Here is a 24,512-nt window from a genome sequence, read left to right as displayed (position 1 = left end):
CGTGGCTCCGGTTAGACTTGTGTGTATAGCATACACAGTAAGACCTGAGCTGGAGGCCCCAATTCGTGGGTATAACAAGCTGGACCAGCCTGCTGCACACCCCAACAGTTATTACTGTAACAAAATTCAGAAACAGATACTCGGTTCTTAATCAATATACATCTCTCTTTTTATCAAAAAAAGAAAAAAACTGAATCTAAACTGTATAGTCTGTTTGGTAGGGATCTATATTTTTCTATAAACGTTTCGGTTTCGAATTCTCTCTGAAAACGTTAATCTGTAGAATCAGAATCATTTAGAAATCGTTTAGCTAGTTTTTTGTTTTTCAGTGAGTGTTTCATGGTTATTAGTAATTTTAATATATAGAGCATGTCAATACAGAACCAATAAAATAGATTTTATAATGTTTGGAGTTATATTCTTTTACTATGCATTTTAAAATGTCTCAACCGATTTAATAGTAACAATAATCCTATTTTGCCTTTTTCAGGATAAAACTCAATACTAAACATTTTCGCACCAGAAGAAACCTAGCCATATCGAGGCAAATGTCTAGAGATTTCAGATCTAAAATTTATAATCACTTTTTAGACATATAAATGAATTTAAATAAAAAAAGTGTTCAACTAAAATTTGTAGATATCATCGATATGTATAATTTTCATATAAAGATCATCTTCATCTGAGATCATATGAAAAGTTATAAATTTTTATTTAAACATTGTCTACGGGAACAATACATATCGGCAATTGATATGTCAACATGTTCATAACAAATTACATATCGGCTATCCGGTTACTGATAAGGGACTAGTCGACACTTTGATTGCCTATGTGGCTAGTTGACAATTAGAGTGATGACTAGCACATATTTCTACGATTTTATTATTTTAAATATTATTTTTTAATCTTCCAATAAAATAATATTATTTCAAAAAAGATTCTGCTTTAGAACAGCAACAGTAAAGTCCTTCTGGGCCGGATTCAGTCCAGTGGGTGAATGAAGCCCACAATTACCGATGGCCTATTATCGGGGTAACAAGGCCGGCGGCCCACTAACAACTTCAAACACAAGACGAAACCTGGGCTCACCAGCCTGCACCCTCGCTTTTGAGCCCAACGCTCTCATGGGTTTTATTCTCTTCTATTATTTGTGTGTGTTGCTTGCCGTCAGCGGCGGATCTTTATGGACCCTGCTATTCCACGAGCGTCCTCCAGTTAAAAAACTAGCAACTAATAATTTTTTAAACAGTCCCCTCTACTTTTCGTTTTTGAAACTTTGCGCTCCTGTATCTTTCTATTTTTGAAATTTCTAAATAAGTTATCCGAAATTTTTTTATAAATTTTTCTCGTTAACTTTTTCTAACAACTTTTTCTCAAAACTTTTCTTATTATTTTTTTGAAAAAATATTCAGAAAACTTTCTAGAAAGACGTGAAAGGAAAAAAATTTCAAAAATGAAAAGTTATTGTCCTATCGGGGTGGTGTGAGCAACTCAGAGCGTGTGCATGCTGATTAGGAATTTCGGATCTTTACAGGGGCGGGAGGGGCTCAAACCTCCCATAGCTGCCATTATCTTATAACCTCCTCTCCATTTTTTTATTTTTTTTAAGAGAAGGAGAAGAAAAGGAGAAAAAAAAATGATAGAAGAGAAAGAAGATCAAACTCCTCTATGCCTTCGTTGCATCCGCCACAGCTGGCCGTGTGCTGCATGTGGGCCTGGGTCGCGCCAGACTCACACTAAATCACACGTCTTTTTTTTTTCTTTTTCTTTGGAGCTAAGCACTCCTGCGTCGATCACAGAGCATTCCCTGTCATCAGAAGATCATGATTAATCAGTGAGCGTCTGCGTACTTAACGTGTTTAATCACGAAACTTGTTCGCACGGGGAAGTAGCAGTGCTGGCTGCCTCACTACGAAGTATCAAAGCTGCTGGCAGGAAGGAGGTGTAGAGATTTGAGCACCCAGCTGTAGCCGCGTATATTCCCACAAATTAACCAATCACTCCGTATTTCACACCCCAGCACGTAAAAAGATAGATCCAAATTAGTAGTCAACTGATGGGAACCAGCTGAGCATGCATTTTTTTAACCTCATATATATGTTAAAACATCATAAGTAGAGTACAAAGTTCAGGGTATGAAATCCCCGATGATACAAGTGTAGCACCCTAGCTATGAGCAACTCGAGCAGTACATGGCCAGGATAAGGATAGTTACGACTATGGTATGCAACTAGCGATTCTACATCTTCGTCTAGAGTACATATGTTTAAGAAAATATTATTGAATATCTAATTATAGGTATATACGTATAAAGAGTATATTATATACAGATAATGTATGTTGTGTGCATGCTTAACAACTCTGGATATTACAGAACTGAATTTACTGTACTTGATACTCCCAAAAATCCAGAAGTCGCATACTAGAAAGGTCTCGATTGGTTTCCCAACTTGAGAATAACCAGTATCCTAACCGAATTTATCAGATATTTCTTAGTGGATAAGATAAATGACTCTTTATCAACTACGATGAGATTAAAAGCAGTACAAGATCCCTATATAAGACGGGAACCTAGACCCTCGAAGAGAGACTCTTTTTTCAAAGGAAAACAACTCGTCTGCAACTCGACGTAAGCACTAAGGTCATAGGAAATACTCATAGACTTCGTCATTAATTTAGTTTAGATCATATCTACTTCTTATAATAGATCTAGACAAATTATTTTGTATTCGAGTGAATACAGATACATCATCAACCACACATGACGTATGATATTACTCCAATCTGGGCACTATATCCGTAAGAATAACGGAGTTGTCTTTGTGATTCAGGAATCGAATAATAAACGAGGTACACACAATGTATACAGGTTCAACCCCCCGATTATCGAGGGGTTTTCCCTGACAATATGTCCGTAAAATAACGGGGTTGTCTTCGTGATCCAGAAATCGAACAAAAGATGAGACACACGTGATGTATACAGGTTCAGGTCCCCGATTGAAGTAATACCCAACATCATGTGTGGTTGATGATGTATCTGTATTCACTCGAATATAAGCAATGTGTCTAGATCTATTACAATGAGTAGACGGGATTTAAACTAGACTAAAGTCGTCGAGTATCTCCTGTGGCCCTAGTGCTTGCATTGAGTTGCAGATGAGTTGTGTTCCTTCAGAAAAATAGTCTCTCTTCGGGGGTCTGGGTCCCCGTCTTATATAGAGGTCTTGTATTGCCTCCTATCTCGCCATAGTCGATAGGGAGTCCTTCATGTTGTCCATCAAGAAAGATCAGATAAATCCGGCAGGGATACTAGTTGTTCTCGAGTTGAGTAACCAATCGAGATCTTTCTAGTATACGCCTTCTAAATCTCTAGGAGTATCAGGTACCACATATTCGGTTCCGTAATATCCAAAGTTGTTAAATATGCATACGGTATACCTTATTAGTATATAGTATACTCTTTATGTTTATATACCCTATAGTTAGATATTCGATAAATATCCTCTGTAAGAATAAGCTTTGTTTATATTGTACAATTAATTAAATAAGTGGTTACTTGAATGAATTAAGCTAATTTATGCATGAAGCACATTGCTCCAACTACTCTCATCATAATCTTTACAAGAATTGTGAGTTAAATCTTCGAAAGACCTAGTATTGTGGTAATAACATGCCATTGCTTATACATATTTATGAAAAATATGATTAAGACACTTTGAACAATGAAATTCTAAGGATGTTGCTATGTGGGGAGCATATTTGTTGAACTTTGATCATCTTGTTAAGAGACTCATAAGTCTTACTTTGGATTTGCCAAGAAGGAATCATATTGATGATTATTATTTGAATTAAACTTTGAAGGTTTGTGCCACTTAATTATTTAAGATCAAGTAGATCATATTTGCTAAAACATTAAAGTTTATGCAATGATCATAAAGATTAATACTTATTCATAAAGAATATAATACTAGAAGACTATATGACTGAAAAGGTTAGGTGTTGTACTTTTTTCCCTTTGTTAGTTTTTATATTAATGTTTGTCACATGAGGTTTTTAACAGGTAACATGTGCAATGTAATTTGCTTACGCGATGTATTTTTTTCTTCGAGAACCATTTTTTCTGGTTTTTTAGATGGAATTTTTAATGAGCCATGTGCATCTCACATATTTGTCATTTGCCTAGGGGTGTTATGAAACCGTATCCATAAAGGATACCTGCAGTTTTGTACCAAAACTCAGACTCCATTCCAACATGGCCATATATAACAGAGAAGATGAGAGAGAAATTGTATCGATCATTATGCTGAATAATAAAGAAAGAGAACATCTCCTTATATTTGTGTCTTTTTCTGAGAAAAATCCAAAATTAAATAACATACAAAAGCGTATTTACTGAAATAGATAACATATTATCGTATTTACAAATTTAGCATCCGTATTCGGCGCATCATTTACCGAAAATGGATTTTCGGTACACCGTACGTCGAAAAAACCCATATTTAGCACACCATGTGGCGAATACATGCTACAGTGCTGTATTTACCATACGTTGTGTCGAATACGGACTACAGTGCCGTATTCGCCATACTGTGTGCCAACTATGACCGTGTGGCGAATTAGTGACTGCACGGCAGGCAAAGTTCATATTCGGCACACCGTGTACCGAATATGGCACTATAGCCCGTATTCGGCACACACGGTTGATATTCGGCATATGCTGTGTCGAATATGGGCTACAGTGCCATATTCGATACACGGTGTGCTAAATATGATCAGGCCTGTGGTTTTTCAGCGTACGGTGTACCGAAATTCTATTTTTAGTAAATAATGTATCAAATACGAATGCTAAAATTATAAATACGATAATATGTATATGTTGCCTAATTTTAGATTTTTACCATCTTTTTCTACTTGCATCTATTATTCTCTGTATTGATTGGAGAGGCCGAAAGTGAAAAGTCCTAACCACTGCCAACGTGAGTTTACAACAGCAAGAATTACGTCACTGAGCTACGCCCACCATGCATCCTACGTCAGCAGTGCAGTGTGTAGCTGAACTTTTCTTACCTGGCAAATAGGCTGCTAACATTTATCGAAGCAAATAACCTCTTAAAAACTTGTTGCCAAATGCATTATTGTTTGTACATGTAACACAAATAGTACAACCTTCAGCATTAAGGCTTTGCCGATGAATCACACACTCACCACCGGGTGGCCAGTCTCAGCAAACGTGACACCATGTCAACATAGGAAACGTAATTCTATATGTCAATATGTACATATGGCTTGATCTCAACCGTCTATCTTTTTCTTATAATATTAATCTATTTTTTAATTATCCTCACTTATTCTATAATTATTTTTACTCATCTTTTTAATATAAATCTCAATACAAATAAATTGTCTTGATAAGCGGGCATAAGCTTAGCTAGGTACCTCAACAGCATGCACACCCCTAATCATATGAACACAACACTTAGGCTCTATTTGTTTTATGTTTCTGGCTCTGCTTTTATTGCTGGCAGAAGCCAGAACAAACGGGGTTCTGGAGAAATCAGAAATTTATTTCTGAAGAAAATAAATTAAAGCTGAGAAGTTCGTTGAAAGACGTTTTTCTAAAAAGCTATATACTGAGAAGTCAAAAAATTATTGTAAAAATTAACATCCTATTTCTCAACAAACAGGCCCCCCTCTCTCACCCTTGATGGATGCCTTGACATCACACCTCACGCGTCAACACGTCATGCAAAAGTACGGGTATATATAGCATACAGATCCATATCCATTTGGGCGGCAGCTGAGCAGTTGGTGGCGCCGCCTCTCTTTCCCACACCATTCCGTGCTGAATTTTCCATCTCGTGGACCTGTAGTAACCCCTCCAGTCCCTTCTAGACTTGTACTAACCCCTGCATGCATACTGCTCAAGCAAGCAGCTAAGGCCAAGCTCCCTCCACGCAGTGGCGACTAAAGTTAGCTAATCCACCAGTCGACACCACTCTTGTTCCATCTCTCTCCTCAATCCTCACTTGATCGACACCTGGAATCAGGTTGGAAGCATCCCCATCCATTGGAGTGTTTGACCCCAAGGCTCTTCTCCTCTTCTCTCCTCTTGTCCATCGTATAAAGCCATTTCCCTTTGCCCTACTCTTCCAGTCACTGCCACTAGTCTACGATCGATCTACTGCTACTCTTCTCTCTTTGCCATCAAGCTAATTGAGCAACTTCTCAAGTGTTCAAGAGCTTAGGAGAGACCACCAGTGCCTACCATGGCGGTTGAGGCGGTTCTTGACACGGCGGCGATGCCGTCGCCGAGCAGGGAGGTGGTGACTGCTGCAACGAGCAGCGAGGAGGCGTCAACGGTGCAGGAACAGGAAGTGGAGGGGTGGGCGAAGCGGAAGCGCTCGAGGCGGCGGCGGCAGCGCGCGCTGCCGCAGGAGCCCACCGAGGAGGAGTACCTGGCGCTGTGCCTCGTCATGCTGGCGCGCGGCCGCCGCGACGTCCGCGCCCCGCCCCCCGCGCAGGAGCACGCGTGCTCCGTCTGCGGCAAGGCGTTCGCGTCGTACCAGGCGCTCGGCGGCCACAAGGCCAGCCACCGGAAGCCTCCGGCGCCGACACCGGCCCCCGCTCTCTCCGGCGCGGATCGTCAGGAGGAGCAGAAGCAGCAGGCAGCGCCGGCGCCCTCGTCGTCCGCCGTGTCCTCGTCCGCAGGATCTACCGGCGCCGGAGATGGCAAGGCGGCGCACGAGTGCAACGTGTGCGGGAAGGCGTTCCCGACGGGCCAGGCGCTGGGTGGGCACAAGCGGTGCCACTACGACGGCACCATCGGCAGCGCCGCCGCGCGCGCCACGGCAGCTAGCGGACCTCCTCGTGTCGCGATTGGTGGCTTCGACCTCAACCTGCCGGCGCTGCCGGACATCGCGGAGCGGTGCACGGCTGCGGGGGCCGGCGGCACGTCGGCAGAGGAGGAGGTGCTCAGCCCGCTCGCCTTAAAGAAGCCCAGGCTCATGATCCCGGCTTGATCAAGGTGTTCAATCAATCCATTAGTTGGACACTCGATCGATCAGAAGCATCTGTTCCTTGATTATTTGGTGGTGACTAATTACTTTGTGTAAATACATAGGTAGTGTTCATTATTCTTCTTCACTGTATTATCTCTAATTCTTCTCCTAGCGAGGCTAGAATTAGAATCAAGGATCAATTCTTTCATTGGTCGAATTGGCGTATACATGTAATGTATGACGCGAAAATAATAATAAAAAAGGATGGATTCTTTTTCATCAGTAGAGAAGTGTACCATGTGTTGGATTGAGATAAGGCAGTTGCTTGCCGTTTCAGCCTGGTAATCAAGAGATGTGCATGCGTGTATCTCAGCTTGTGTGCACACATTAGCAAGATATATAGGCTTTGTCAAAGCCAGCACACGAGCTCCACTTCTTTGATGAGTATATTTAGGTGTTTCTCAAATAAAAGTAAGCGAAAGTGTATATACTATTAGTCCCGATTAACCAAGTTGACCAACCATTCCAGACGATGAGATAACGAATGATCTGTTTCAGTTCCAAGTCGCTTCTTTGGTTGCCGGACGAAAAGACCAACCAACTGTGTATAGTATACGGCACAAGAGACGCGTGGAGGCTGGTGATTGGTTGGTTAGCAACCGACCGACGGCTAGCTGTGGATGCATACAGTGATGTATCATCCTGGTAGCTAGTAGTAGGTTTAGTTTGATTAGTAATCAGTGTGCTTGATGATAATTAAGTGGTTGAGTTAGTATCGGTTTGTTTGGGCTGTGACTTTTCCAAAAACTGTTTCTAACTGATGACATTAGAGAAGCTGCTTTTCAAATGCTGCTTATGCAAAAGTTGTGTTTATCTAAAAATCATGCTTTTGGATGGCTTGACTGATAACTTTTGAGCTAAATAAAGTGTGCAATATTTATAATGCCTTTAATTATTTGAAGTGAATGTATATTCCTATAAATTGTTTATAAGAGACTATTGGGAAAAGATGGTGCGGGGTCCCTGAGTGCCCGTAGTGGCAGGGAAACCCTAGTCGCCCTCCCTCATGAGGTCTGTTCTAGAGGCAGTGCACGGGCATCTTGGTCGTAGGGGCGGTAGGCAAGCACCGATTCGTAGTATTTATATAATAGCATTTACGAGTAAATATCACCGAAGTTCAGGAGCAGTCTCATTTCGTCCACTGCAAAAGCCAAAGAAGCCTGCTTGGGCTTGCTTCTCGCTTCCTAACAAAATTAGCTTTTGCGAGAAGCTGTCTTATGAGAAGCCACTTCAAAAAATCGGCCTGTTTATCTCGCCTCCAGAAGTAGGAAATAAGCCCAAAAAAACATGATATTAGACTTGGTCTTGCTAGAATGTTTCGCGTGTATAATTAGCTAGCTGTGGTCAATTCCTTGCGGCCGTATGATAAAAGGGTATTTGACTTCACACATGCCTGATTAGTTAGATGTTTGATCGAGTTTATGGAAATGACGGAATAAAAAAACTTAAAAACATATAGTTAATGAAAAATAAAACTCTGACCGACACGAATTGTGTCATACAATCGATGGTTGGTACCAAGGTTTTTAGAATCGGGATCCTAAGTAAAATCATTTTTTTTCCCAAATAAGATCAAATCGTAGGATTGAATTGCAGGATTATCATTATATGAGATTTTTATTTTTAAAACTTAATTTATTTTTATATTAAAAATATATTTAACAAGCATGGAACATCATTAAATATAGTTTCTAAAGATACAGACTAATAAACACATGTTAGGTTAGACTAATAAAACTTAATTATATATAGATCTTAACGATTCTATAGGATCCTATAGAACTCTCATTTAGGATCGTAGGATCGGGATCATGTACGGCCTTCGTGTACGACCTTTAGCGGAAACAATCCACCATCAGTTCATCGAACTGGTGAACAAAGTACGGATATACGTGATGTGTCTACACGCTAGACCAACCCAGCTGTGCAATCAAACTAAGTTAAAGAAATAAAAAAAGTAATGAACATATACATACACAAGTAGCATATCACTTACCCTACGTCAACACCACAAGGACCCCATGGTCGGGCCATCGACGTCGTCTGCAGCGAACTGGTACACAATATGGTCGACAACTCTGCCGATGGTGATGCGCTCGTACGACCACATCTGAAGCAGCAGGGGACACCCGGTAAGGATCGCATTGATGTCGGTCTTCGTGTAGTCGTCGTATAGGCCGAGATACGTCACAGCCAGCACAACTGAAGCCCAGCTGTAATGTGGGACCTCCCCTGGGTTGGTGTCTGCAATCTCTCTGGCGTAGGGGATCATTCTCCTTGAGACCATGTTGTCATGGGTCTCGGTGAACATGATCCACCCGAATAACTATAGGAGGTACACCTTCAGGTGATGGGAGACGTCCTCGTCATTAGCCTGTGGGTGGATGTTATCCGCTTGAAAAAAAAGGAATAACTACCAATATCTTCATCCATTAGTAATGTAAAGGAGATAAAAATACAGTACAAGATATATTTACAACAAATTGAACGAGAAATGCCTTCGTCAGGCCATGCTTCTCGATCCCTAGAAAAGGCCTCAACGGGGCTACACCGTCCCTCCGTTCAACGATGGAGAAGCAGGCCAACATCTCATCATGCCAGCCCACGTCCACGTCCCTAGCCCTAACAGCGGCACCCACGCAAGGAAGACACATCAGGAGTGAGACATCCTTGAGCGTGGACGCCATCTCACCGCACAAGAGGTGGAATGTGTGCATCTCGGGACGCCACCTGTTGACGAGGGCCGCGAGGAGGGCCCTATCATAGCTGAACCGCATCACCGCCTTTGAAGCCCCTGCCAACGCATCCACCTCCACCAGCCAGCACAGCGAAAGTAGACCCGCAACATGCAACCTACAAATATAATACACTTAGAGACAAATACCGATAAAAATCGGTATGAAATGTTAAATTTAAAATGGACAAACCTCGAGATCCACCACTCGTTAATCCTCATGAGCTTATCCGGCACACGAGGTCGTAGTATTGGGAGCTCCTTAGCTTGCACAGCGGTGCGGTACGAATAGTGCCTAATATCGAGCTCAGGGTCAAGTAGCTTCAGGTGCGCCATACCTGCATGTTCACATGTTATTTACATTTGTATATACAAAACAAACACAGAGTAAGATATATGAGAACTAAACAAGTAAACGTCCAACATATAATATGACATAATAGATTGTTCAAATCGTACATAAAAATATGAACAAATCACATCTAACATGTTACAACCTCGCACATAGTGACAATCTCAGTACTAAAACAGTAAATCCATCACACCGCGAATTATATTATTAATCGATCTTAATGAGCCAACAGAGCTGATGACCGACAAACCTGAGGATGTCTCCTATCTGCACCAGACCCTAAAGGACCTGCTTCTGCGGGTTCACACTTGGGACACCAACGATGCATTTTTTGTAAGTGTGTCCTGTTCTGTTGCACTTGCTATATAATTTCACGTGGCGTCAAGCTTCTGCTTTATCCATGTCATTACGGAGCCTCATAGTCCTGGGTCGTCCGTTCTTCTTTTCATCTTGTCAGGATCAGGAATGAATACACAATCAGGCCCAAGTTCCTTCGTGAAAGAACCATAAATCCCGAAATCGTAGACCTCATGGTTCTAAGTGTTGATGAAAGCTTCCTTCTTGAAGTACTCGGAGATGTACCTCCGAGTCCTCACACCCGTCACAACACACGTGGCAATTACACGGGACCATGACTTCTGCAGTAGCATCGACTTATAGCAGGTGCAAACACACCTGTCATAAAAGATGGTGCACTCATAGATAACTCTCCCATAATTGTCTCCTCTCCTTCCTTTATCCCCGTATAGAATTTCATATATGTGTTGTTCAGTTCCCATGATCTTCATCTGGTACATCTTTGCATTCTCTGTCTTGTATTCTATGTACTTAGTTATCTTTGTTCCATAAATCAGACGAGCATTATTTAGTGTTGTGTGCGCTACCGCATAACGGTCTCTGAAATACTTGCAGGTCCCTTGAAGTATGAACTCTGCAATCCCCACCAACTGTAACCCCCTCACACCTTTCATCACCCACTTGTAAACATCTGCTAAATTTGTAGTCATAATGTTGTACCTAGCCCCGTTTGTGTCGTAGAGAAGAGCCTACTTCTGCTTTGGCTCATTCTCAATCTACCAGCTAAATGATCTGGTAGATGACCTAGTCCTTTGCATGATGCCAATTTCATTGTTCATTGGCAGGGACTCAAGAGGTACTAGTTCGTCCTCTGGTTCGCTCATGGGCCTCCTTGCACGCTCATGTGTTTGCTTCTTCGTCAGCTCATCTAGTATCTTCTAAAGGCCATCAAACTTCCACTGTTGGTTCTGATCACACAACCTCTTGAATATGTTTATGAGGTTCTTGTTCTTGAATTGGCGGAAGAAATTTGCACTCAAATACCTTATGCACCACCTACTCTGCAGATCTGGCCACACAGGTCCAATCAAGCCATCGTCTATTCCATTTTGCAGATCCTTAATTGTCGCGAGCATCCCAGCATGCTAGTCATGTATAAAGCACACGTTCAATCAAGCACCAATAATTATCATCGTCACACGGTACAGGAACCAATACCAACTGTTCGTGTTCTCACTCTCCACAAATGCAAATGCCAACGGTAAAACTTGGTTGTTCACATCGACCCCAATAGCAGTCAGGATCCGTCCCGTGTACTTGCCGGTAAAAAAAGTGTCGTCAATGCATAGAATAGGCCAACAATGCTTGAAAGCTTTGATACATGCTCATAATACGAAGAAAGATCACTTCAGAATGTACTTGCCAGGTTTGGACAATAATGAGTATTTATCAATGTCGTAATATGTCCTTGAGTTCTTTCGAGCAATGGTCTGTAGCAATGTGGCAGATTGTCATGTGACGCTTCGTAGGTCCCGAGCCTCATCTCAATTGCCTTCCTCTTCACACTCAATACCTTGTTGTAGCTGATAATGTACTTGTACTTCTCTTTAATTTATCTGATTATGGACTCCGGTTCGTAGTTCAGGTTGTTCACAATTTGGGCATACATCACATTAGCGACAAAGGTTGAGGTGATGTTCCAGTGGCTGCGCTCAAATTCATCTATCATGCAAGTGTGGTCAATCACAATCGACACCTCCCAATAGTTAACCCACTTCTCCTTGAAGTCGTGCACCTACCACGGGCAACCCGCCTTTACACACTTGGCATCATATTCCTTCTTGCTTGACTTCACAACATAAAAATGTCATCGAAGCGATGTTGCCCATTGAGTCACTGCATCCTTTATGGCCTGACAGTCTGACCGAAGAAACGGCCGGTCTGACCGAAGGGCTTTGCCGGTCTGACCGCTATATAACCATTTTTTAGATGTGTTCGGACCTCAGTCCCGGTCTGACCGCGGTGCGGCTCGGTCTGACCGCCAAGATCAAGTGGAATAGAGGTATTGAATAATTCTTATTCTATTCTAGCTTAAGATCAAGTTGCTCGGTGTGAGCCCTTTCTCGTGTGAGAATTGGATACTTGATAGATAGGCGACTAGAAGCTTGAACTCATCTCAACGTGGATTAGAGGTGATCGACAAATCATCGATACCACGAGATAAATTTCGTGTATCATACTTTGAGCAATTTACTTTATACAATTTATCTTCCTAGAATATAAATTATTGCATGTCACCCTATAATTGCATACCTTGACATAGCTCTTAGTTATTGTCATATTACTCTAGTGATCTTTAGTTTGTTTGTACTTATTTTCTTGATCGCTTAGCAATCAATTTTAATACCGTCTATTCACCCCCTCTAATCGGTATCCTTGATCCTACAAAAGGTATAATTATTGTTGTTCAATTATTAATTGCCTAGTCCTCTGTACCTTGTTTAATTAGTACTACTATCATCTTGTGCAAGTAAATCATGGCATTAACCGTATTACTAAATTCCTAAATTTTGTAAAACAACTGCCACACTTAGTTGAGGATCTTTTAAATTTAAATATAGATAGCTGCTATTTATAAGAGTTATATATGTCACCAATATATAATATTATAGACAACATTCTCAAAAGTTTAAATGTAGTATTGTTTATAAAATTAATGTAGCCCCACATGTATAAACTGGGAAATTCCTGCACTACAGTTGCACGCGAGCAGCCCAACTCGTGTGTAACCGAGTGAGACTGCCCACATAGCCCACTAGTGACCCAATACAAACTTTTCTTGTTAATTTTTTTTCTGAAAACTTTTCCTCACAATCTTTTTTCTCAAGACTTTTGAGCTAAACTTTTCCTCAAAAATTTGAGCAAAAACTTTCCTCTGAAAGGTTTTAAAATAAAAGTTTTTTTAGAAAACTTTCAAAAAAAGAAAGATAGGGGAGGGAAAAATTCAAGGTGGTTCGTACGGATAACTTCTAGTGTGCGTTGATTAGGAGTGTCCAATAAACTATATCAAGCTATAGGCTTAGTATATTGTAGGTGTTATGTGCCTCGATGAGAATCTGAGGCTGACTCTGTTTGCCTCAATGATAATAATAATATGGGCAAAATTGGGATTTTAGACAACACACACCGCCGTATTTGAGAAAATAGACAACATGTTGGCGTATTTACAAATTTAGCATCCGTATTCGGAACCTCAAACGCCGAAAACTGACTTTCGGTAACTCAGAATCCGAAAACAGCCCGGTCCCACAATTTTCGGCAACTCAGTTACCGAATACGACACTGTTCACCGTATTCGGCAACTCAGTTGCCGAAAACACTGTAAACAGTGCCGTATTCGGCAACTGAGTTACCGAATACGGCCTCTGCATGCATGCGCCGGCGCCCGGAAGCTACAGTAAACAGCTAGCAAGCAAAAGTGTATAAAAGTGCATGTTTTTTATTTAATTCACAATTTTTTTTGAAAATACAAAAATAGTCCAAAAATTCTAAATGTTTTCATGATCAAACTAGAGATCACCAGCAACCCATTTTAATTAGTTTGGTCCAAAAAACCTGAGCCAATATTTAATTAGAATTCTCCAAATAAGTCAACTTTTATAAATTCTAGCAATATTTAATGCCTCAAATAATTTCTAAAAATCTAGAAAAATTCACTAATATTGTTATAATGTGATATACTAATTTATAAAAATATTTCCATCCCTATGTTATTTGGTGAAAAAGTGAGTTCCTTTGTAATGCTTCGTTTATATGCATTTTTATCATTTCATGTGATATTCTCTTTTTAATTCAATTTGAATAAAAATAATGCAACAAAAAAATGCATATAAATAGAGCATTACAAAGGCTTTAATATTAATCTGAGAACCAAAGTTTTGTGCATGTTTGAATTTTTTATTCAAATTGAATTAAAAAGATAATTTGGCATGAAATGATAAAAAATATATATAAATGGAGCATTACAAAGGCTTAATATTAATATGAGAACCAAAATTTTGTGCATGTTGCATTATTTTTATTCAAATTGAATTAAAAAGAGAATATCACATGAAATGATAAAAATGCATATAAACGAAGTATTACAAAGGAACTCATTTTTTCACCAAATAACATAGGGATGGAAATATTTTTATAAATTAGTATATCACATTATAACAATATTAGTGAATTTTTCTAGATTTTTAGAAATTATTTGAGGCATTAAATATTGCTAGAATTTATAAAAGTTGACTTATTTGGAGAATTCTAATTAAATATTGGCTCAGGCTTTTTGGACCAAACTAATTAAAATGGGTTGCTGGTGATCTCTAGTTTGATCATGAAAACATTTAGAATTTTTGGGCTATTTTTGTATTTTAAAAAAAAATCGTGAATTAAATAAAAAACATGCACTTTTATACACTTTTGCTTGCTAGCTTTTTACTGTAGCTTCCAGCCGCCGGCGCATGCATGCAGAGGCCGTATTCGGTAACTCAGTTGCCGAATACGGCACTGTTTACAGTGTTTTCGGCAACTGAGTTGCCGAATACGGTGAACAGTGCCGTATTCGGTAACTGAGTTGTCGATAATTGTGGGATCGGGCTGTTTTCGGATTCTGAGTTACCGAAAGTCAATTTTCGGCGTTTGAGGTTCCGAATACGGATGCTAAATTTGTAAATACGCCAACATGTTGTTTATTTTATCAAATACGGCGGTGTCTGTTGTCTAAAATCCCAAATTTGCCTAATAATATGAGGTGGCCTCAATTTACCCATTTTGAGGCTAACATCAGCTGGTTGACTCAAAAACTACCTTTTAAGGCAGGGTATCCGATGCAGCGAGTGTTTGTCTCAATATGTCATTTGAGGCTACTTTTGCTAGTTTCTGAGGCTTAAAAGGCAACCTCTAATTCTCTATCCATGTTGCAATGGTTTGATTGGGGACAAATCTAAATAGAGTTATATTGAGGATCAGATGTAGAATATGTATATATTTGCAAATCATGATATCAACTGGTACCATTAATAGAAGGGGCATGTAGCCTAGTGGTAGCGTTGCCAGTGAGGCATGCTGCCCACCTGGGTTTGATCCTTAGGATTGTTTTCTGGGTGTCTCACTAGGGTTTATCCCTAAAATAATTTCAGGTCGATCTCCAACGCCTTTGGATCACAATGGGATAACGATGTGCTCGTCGTTTGCGGAGCTTGAAGCTTTGTGAATCTCTTCAATAGTCATGTGCATGTGTATAGTGTAGGTCTAACATACGTCTTAGAGGTGTGAGTTGATATGTGTTAAGATGTACGATCAGATACTACAGCTTGTACATAAGATGAGAGGTGAATACTAGTACTATTAAAATAGTTTTTGTTTATCCAAAGTGTCATATTATGTGCACAACTTAAACGACATATTTGTCAGAGTTCCAACTCTATAGAGTTGATGCTACATAGGGCATGTTTGGTATAACTCCACTCTAGGGTTTTCAGCTCTGCTCTAAAAATCTATGGTGAAGCAGATCTGCTATGGAAGTGGAGCTAACAGTAAAGGTGTTTTGCTAGGAAGATGGTTCTAGATCCAAGAATAAGAGCTTTTTGAGGGAATTGTCAATAGTACCGTTATAGTGGTACACATACGTTATTTTTTATATAGCATTAGGCTATCTTTAGTATATACTTTAAAAATTCATCTCATATAATACTATTATAGTATTTTTTATACTATTATAGTACTCTCTATTTTTTCATCTTTAACAACAACCCTATTTTCTATATTTTTTTATCTCTTTAAAATCACAGTCATTCTTATAAATAATGATATAGATAGATTCTCTATAAATAATGATACAGACAGAAAGGAGCACCTCAAATATAGAGTTCGTATCATCTAATGCATCACTATAGTACTTAATACTAGCTCTGCTATAGCACCAGCGAACCCTCAAATCTGTCTGCATCACTGTAGCAATAGAGATACGGACGGGGATACCGACATTGCATCTATCGGGAGTAGAGTAGAGCAGAAAAGATGGTTGCGTCCGGCATTGACAGGTCACTCCAGGTAAGGTTAAAAGCAAACTTTCTGTACGCTACAGTCGCGATTAGGTCTTGTAACTCCTGCAGAATGGTGACGACATGCGGACTCATCTACTAGGGCAAAGGGCCAGAGCATTTCTGAGAGACGCCGCGGTGTTTTGTGCGTTTGTTCTTGAAAGAATATGTGCGCACATCTGCGAAAAGTAGAGTGCTATATTGTCATGAGAAAATATCATAGTTGCACTTAATATACTTTCCTTCAACATCCTATCTCACCAGAAAAATGTGAAAAGCTACAAAATGTTTTGTGCGAACCCAACTTTACACAACGAAAATAGCACTTGGGCTATTGGATTATACCAATTTAGTCAAATTTTCAGGCTGCGGCATCATCTTCAGATTGCCTGCCATCCCCAACTTCTTTTCCAGCGTTAAATCGTGCTTTCTGATCTATTGTTTTGTTCCTCCCACCATTTTCAGAGGCAAAATCAGATATATTATCTGCTTTATTCTCAGAGTGGTTTACCTGTTGTAAATTAAATGAATCAGTACATTTTTAATTAATGGAAAAATGTAACAGACGGCCAATAATCTAAATGGATGAGGTTATGACTCACAACGAAATTATCTACACAATTCTTAATAGATAATAATAACAGAAGAGGATATACATTAACATTCCTAAAGGATTAAGGAACCATTAAAAGTTTTTGCACACACCAACCTATGAAAAGTTAATGAGTGCAAGAAGAATAAAACTAAAGGGCAATAAGAACAAAACAAGTAGTGCTCATAGGGGCAGTTACAAGGAACAATGATGGGAACACAAAACTGTACTCATGAGACTATTTATGCTTAAGATAGTCCAAAATGTGCATCATCACTCTAGAAAGCGCTGACAAGTTATCTTGTAGGCGACCTACTACCTAAGCTGAATATCGAGTGTCAATTCTTGAACTTGGCAAGATGCAAAACAATAGGCTGACACCCCAACCCACTAATTTAATCATCACCTGTTTGGCATAGCTTAAGTTCCTTTCAGAAAACAGCTTACAGGATTTCAAGCCTAATAGTTGCATAAGCCGACATACAAGACGAAACACGAAGCCAAGCATGAAGTAGCATACAAACTATAAGATTCACTTGATCAAGAGAATCAACTCCACTGTCAGCTGCGACTTATCCCCAGACCCAAAAACATTTTGTTACTACGAACAATCTCAATTGCCAAAGGAACTCAAAGCGTAAAGCCATGAAGGCGTCAATTGCCGTGCAACTCAAGGTGCAACAGTCCTTATGCCCACATACTCCTAGACTCAAAATTGCAGCACGAAATTGAGACTTGCAGTCACAGACTCCCAACAGTTAATTAACATTATACACATACTGTAACAGCACAAACACATGAAGTAGGATTTGGATGGGAGGCGTACCGACGGTGGGGATGGTGCCGACGATCTCGCCGAGCATGAGCTTGTAGAGGATGGTGGTCTTACCAGCCGTGTTGAGACCGACCATGAGGATCCTCATCTCCTTCTTGGCGAAGAGGCGGCTGAACAGCTTCGTGAACGTGAGCCCCATCTCCTCTCCCGCGCTGAAAACAAAACGAAAATGAAAGCTTCAACGCCACAGATCCACAACCTCTATGAAAAAAATAAAATCACCAGAAACAAAGTCACCGCGGCCTGCAAAAACACTGTGAATTGCCACGGCGGTGGGCGGAAGTGGCCGGCGGCGAGAGGAGGCAGCCGGCGGATGCGGCTAGGGAAAAAATCGCCAGAGAGAACTCGGGCGGGGTGGGGGTGCAGGAGTATTACAGTAACGGGTAATTACTCCTCAACTCCACAATATATTATGAGAGGCTATTTTATAAAATTAGTTTTTTTAGAAAATAAAAAACATTCCAGCCTTTCATTTTGCGAAGGTTTGGCTAATAGCAAACAAAAATAAGAAAGTAAAGCATGGTAAAAAAACATTATGCATCTATTATGTAACTCGTCATCCGTGTTTTGCGAAGGTTTTCATTACCACCATCTATAGAGTGTGGCACACCTTTAAAAAATCTTTCCTTTGTTCCTTCTTTTATAATAGTCTTTAGAATTTTAATTAATAAGTTTCCTTAAAAATTATCTACATAAAAGATTTATGAATTGATAGAATTGAAATATTTAGAAGGGCTCCGTCTAAATTATAATAGAGTTTGGCGCTAGAACCCTCCTGAACAAACCTATAGTTTAGTTCCGTTCGATGCTGATCTTAGATCCCCTCTGAATTCCTCTCATGTAGTAAATAAATAATATATAAGACAGCTTTTGACCATCTAAAAAATATTTTTCTTACCTGATGCACCCTACCTGATTCCAAAGAACCCAACACTCGATGCTAGCTAGCTTCAGTGCTTCACCACTCGATCTCGGTTAACATGTGATCGTGCATCGTCAGTTTATAGAATCAGATTAGTAGCGCTCAATACTTTAGAAGCTTTGCGTGATGGACCACATGTCGCAGTAGTTAGAAGTTTAGAACTAATTGGACCACATTACCGAAAGCAATGCAGGCCTGTAAGAAAGAGAACGACATTCCTTGGATCTCCACTTCTCCATCAGAAGTTCCACTTTGATCCTTGAAAACTCCTTAAAAAAAATCAGTGTGATGTAGTAACAGAAAGGGCGAAATTATATTCGTAAAAAAGAGGAAAAAGAAAAGGGAATAACAGTAGTTAATGTCTCATGTGAAAGAGAAAGAAAAGATTATGAAGTGGTCACCCAATCCTAAGTTGAGATGGGTTAATGTTCTGCAGCAAAACGTTTGGAATGCAGAGAATGGCCCCAAACCGTATAGAGCTTGGATTAATTAGCAGCAAAAAAGTTGATGTTGGAAGTGTGATGTGTCCGACGTTCATTCGGATGCATGCATCTGGAGTGTAACCAGTCCAGATTAGATGCTTCAGCAGGAAGCCCCAGCTGCAGCAGAATCCAATCTCGGAACTGTTCTCACTGGACTTTTTCGACAACCAATCCATCCATGAACATGCATGCACGCACAGTTGTGGACCTGTGGTTGTTCACCTGTTCAGACTTCAGCAGAGCAAGGCCCAAACGGTACGGAGAGGAGGGGACCGTAATGGAAGATCTGATGTCTGAATTTGCGAGGATCTTTTTTTTAATTAATTATTAAGTCGATCGTTTATATAATTATAATTTTAATAATTAATCAGAATATCATTTTGATAGTCTCAGCATATATTTTGTGTCCAAAATTAAAATATATATCTTTTCAACGTTTAATATTACACCACAGTTTAATAAAGAACGAGTAATTAAACTTATATTAAAAGTTCATAAACATTTGCAAATTCTCAAAATTTACAGCAAAACAGCTAGGAGGATACTAAAGCTAATCAGTCTCTAAGATAAAAGAGAAACTATATAACGGAAGCTAAAGCTATAAACATCAAAAAGATGATAAAGCCATATACCTTTAAGCTTCATCAAAAAACACGGCCTCTAAGCATTTGTCTACTCATGCCTGCCACCACCATCGGCAGGCGTGAAGTAGCTAAAGACCAACTCCTTATCGCTGGTAACACCTGAAAGAGCAGCGTGAATATGAATGTACTCACAAGACTTAATTCATAATAGGTACTTATAGATAATCCGACTCCAAGAATTATGCATTTTAATATTAGCAAAAATCTAGCCATATGGTTAAGTAAATTGATGTAAATGGCAATTTAACATAAACATGTGAGCAACTATACTATACCACAAGTATCATTTTAAACCATAACTACCAATATAAACATAGATACAACTGAAACCATAATGTACATAGGTGTAAATAGAACAATTTTAACATACCCACTATATTATCCCAAATTCGAAACTCTATGACCAATACAGATGGACAAAAGTATGCTCATGATCGAGAGCACGATAATTCGACTTGATTTTACACCCTGTAGGAAATGCTCCTTTACCCACATGACTTGAGGACCATATAGCTCATGTGACCGCACATGTCCACATCAAGGGTACTCATGTCAACCATTCTCATACCCATAACTACCCACTTACACATACCCTTATAGCACCGAGAGTACCGCGAGCATGTACCAGACACCTTCGGCTCCCCACCATCTTGCTTCTCCTATTTTTTTCTCTTACGCGTCATAGTCACGCACGACAAGTGTTAGCATGGCGTATGATATTCAGCTTATCTTACTATTAGATCGACACGTGGTGAGGATGTAAATTGCTAAAGCCAACGGTACTAATGGACTGTGCTTAAACGATGCAAGTGGTCTATAATATCCAGGTTCCTCTCCCGACCTACCATAGGGAACTCCACATTGGGGCAGGAGAAAACACCCCTAACACCGCTCACTTCTCGCCTCATCCTCACTACTCATCCAACCAACATCATAAACCCAATATTGTTATCATTATGATAGTAATTAAAGTCAATGCTCGCGAAAGATGAATTCATTTTACCGTTTGACCTCTACCGAAGAACCTAAGCATGGCTAAGCAATTCGGTTAACCTTTGAATTAGGCAATATCAAGTTAAACTCCGGATACAAGTATATAGATCATCAATATCTTAAGACACAGGATGTAATACATTAATATAGGTTCTACCCATACCAAAACCCGACGCCGACTCGAAAACATACAAACATACATAAAGCATATGCTATCATATTAGACACATATGATCCAAATTAATAGGAGAAATATGCTTAGATGATTGCCTTGTTGTTCCGGTGACCGCCTAATGCTACCCATGCAATACTCGCAGAATTCTTCTAGATTGGCGTCGCCTTCACCCACTCTCGCGTCACGTTCCGGTTCTTCGTTCACTAAAGAAGAACGCGTGCAATGTTGAGTATGAATAAAGTGTAATAATGTATGCTACAATATGTATAACAACAAGTTAAAAGTGCAAGACATGCGAAATAATAGCAAACTTTACGATCTAAATGACTTTAAAAAGCTAACAGGAGGCCGGAGACTCTGGGTTTGTCGGTGACACAGGAACCAGGGGTCCCCGAGTCCCGAGGCCAGAATAGCAGAGTGCCACGTGGTGCCCTCCCACGGGATCATCTCTGCAAGGTACGAGAAGATCAAGTCCTGGGAGAGGGTGCATGGGGCCACGAACAGTGGTTCCCCGAGTACCCGAGTTCCCCGATGACCCGAGAGGACCAAGTTCCGAAAATAGAGTGCTCGGGGCTGCGAACAGTGGCCCCCGAGCACTCGGACCCTCGATGACCAAGATAGGGCATATCCGGGAGAGAGTGCTCGAGACGGCGAACAGTGGCCCCCGAGCACTCGGATCCCCGAGGGCCTAAGAAGTCCCACGCCAGTGGCCCCCACAGAGGTCCAGCGATGAAGTGTCAACTGATGAGAGGCCTGATGCTACATTTAAGAGGGCACATGGCCTGTCACCTCCAACTGCTCCTCCACGCTCGCTGTCAGTCCCTGCCACGACCTGGCAAGGAGGCGTGGGGTCATTTAATACACGGGTCCCGTCGCGGGACATCTGGCGCGCTTCGGGATAACATCGCGAAGCCCAAGGCGCCCCGCCTGCCGCCCTGCTGTGTCAGGCCTGCTCTGACCGGGCGGGCACGCCGGGCTGCTCGGTGGCTGCCCGGTGGTCCCCCCCGGCGCCTGTTGAAGAACGACATGATGATATACAAGACCGGACAGGGGCGCGTTTTCAACCCTCCCCGTCACCTCGCGCAACAGCCCATGATGATTGCTTTCCATTTATGGTGCCTTGGAACTCGCGCCCTCCCTTTCTGGGCACGCTACCGCCCCGGCGGGTATTTAAGGCGGAGTGGGCTCCCCGGAGAAAAAAGGCGAAGACCATTCGAAGTTAGGCAAGACAGAGGTTCAGTACAAGCACAGCAGCTCAGATCACCGAAGAACAAGGAGCCCGAAGCTCTAGACTAGACAAATATTCTTGTAACCCAGTAGAACCTCTGAGAGACATTCTCAAAGCATTTATAGCATACACACAGGAGTAAGGTGTTACGCTCAGTGCGGCCCGAACCTGTCTAAAAACCTCCTGAGCATTTACTACTTTCTGCATCTGATCCTTCCATTCCACCTGCATCGCATTTATGCCCATTTATTTCACCCGCAAAACAGATTCAGAATCATCCCCCCGGCCGAATCTCAAAGGGGATCCCTCCGGATCCCTGCTTGAGGAGTTCACCCTCCGACAGGGTTGAACTTGGAACATCCGGATTCCAGAACCTTCGGGTTGTACTCCGAACAGGGGTTCTCAGTTAGTCATTTTTTAATTAACTCAGAAGGTCTGGACTGATTCTGGAACCTTTGGGTTAGGCCGAAATATCTGGATGAGGCTATGAGTGAAGGTGCTCTACTAAATCTAAATCGAATTAACCCAAAACCTTCAGGCTATACATAGAATCTCTGGGTTAGGGGGATTATCCAGGTGAGGCTCCGAGCGAGAGTGCTCAGTTAAAAGCACTGCGAATTACCCGGGCCCTCCGGGTTTAATTCGGAACATCTGGGTTAGGCCGACTTGAACTTCTCGATGGTTTTCCACGACCAATTTAACTCACATGTTGAATCTATCCTACACAGACATGTATATACACTATACAAAGATTTCTAGACCCAAAACGCATCCCAAACCCTAACGATTTCCGAGGATAATTCAGCGGGGGTTTCATTGGGCTACCCGGAACCTTTGGGTTCTACCCGGACTATCCGGGTTGCTGCAGAGAGCATTTTCACGGGGAGAAATGACCGATTTGATTTGCAAGCTTCCTCGATCCAAAGAGAAAAGGTTTTGCACTAGTTTATGGACTCTAAACTTCATCTACCAACACGACAACTCAATTCCATGACTTAAACTCATCTAATGTCTCGAAATCGCTCCTAAGCATCAAGACACGAAAAGCGCCGCAACTTCGTGACCGAAGCTCCATACTCGGAATTTATCCAACCAAAACACGCATCCTTTCCATGGGAGCCTAGTAGACTCACCCAAAATGCTTTACCGAGGTTGGTGACCATCGGGGGAAGGTGGAAAAGCTCAAGAAGAGGAAGAACGTCAGTGCTCCTCGTGCTTCAACCAAGGACACCAAAATAAGTCAAGAATGGCTCGAATCCTTCGGGAAAACGCAAATAAATTGGATGGATGAGGAGCTTAGGAGCTAAGGAACGTGTGAGTACCACATGTGTACCTCGATTGGGCTTCTAGAAGGTGAATTCGAGGAAGAAAGAGAGAGTGCTTCAGGGGAGGGAGAGGGGAGCTGCTCCCTTGCCTTGGCCGGTTGGAGAGAGCGTGGGGGAGTGAGGGAGAGAGAGAGGGAGCAGGTGGGGCTGCTACCCAAGGGAGTGGTTGGCCACCCTGTGGGACCCATATGCTAGAGAAAGAAGCCCGTTTAAACTACGAATTCATTTCTTTTCTATCCTGAATTTCTTCCCCTCATCAAATTGATTTAAAACTAAGTGCTCTAATGCTCCGAAACAAAATTACTCCAAATCAAATATAATACTTATGAAGTATGGTTATACTTAATTACGTGATTACGATTTCAGGATGTGACAGAATCTTTCTTGATGCCCATAGATAGAGGCCGTGTTTGGTTCGTTGCCGCATTTTTTCACACTTTATCAGATTTTCTCTGGGAGTTATTTGTTTCGCTGCCACAGTTTTGGCGTGTCATAGTTTTTTAGCATTTAACCCCACCTATCATAGACCAATTTCTTTATCAAACTTTGCCTAAGGTTAGCGAAAAAAATTGCTCGCCACACCTTAGACACGGTTTTGTCAAAAATGTGGTAATCTATGGTGGTGAACCAAACAGAGCTACAGTATCTACGGCTCAATCATTTGCATGGTAGATATGAATGTAATATAGCAAGAGCTCTGTCTGCACTTGGCTAGAGAAATCGGTGTGGATTCGTGCAAATCTTAATAGAGTTGATGATTGCATGATTCATCATTGAGACTAG

At 41.1% G+C, this 24,512-nt stretch overlaps 1 protein-coding gene across 1 annotated transcript; it reads left to right on the top strand.

The window, feature by feature from the left end:
* Positions 1-5,803: 5,803 nt before the first annotated feature.
* Positions 5,804-7,283, top strand: LOC133904272 (zinc finger protein 1-like). Its single transcript, XM_062345735.1, has one exon. The coding sequence runs from the start codon at positions 6,270-6,272 to the stop codon at positions 7,020-7,022; it is 753 nt and encodes a 250-aa protein (XP_062201719.1). The 5' UTR covers positions 5,804-6,269; the 3' UTR covers positions 7,023-7,283.
* The last annotated feature ends 17,229 nt before the right edge of the window (positions 7,284-24,512 follow it).

This window comes from Phragmites australis, chromosome 22 (genome assembly GCF_958298935.1).
Source record: "Phragmites australis chromosome 22, lpPhrAust1.1, whole genome shotgun sequence".
NCBI classification, from domain to species: domain Eukaryota; kingdom Viridiplantae; phylum Streptophyta; class Magnoliopsida; order Poales; family Poaceae; genus Phragmites; species Phragmites australis.
Note: the sequence above shows the minus strand (reverse complement) of the source record. Positions and strands in the feature narration are given on the sequence as shown.

Coding starts and splice junctions, on each gene's coding strand:
- LOC133904272 (XM_062345735.1), top strand. CDS start 6,270: ATGGCGGTTGAGGCGGTTCTTGACACGGCGGCGATGCCGTCGCCGAGC.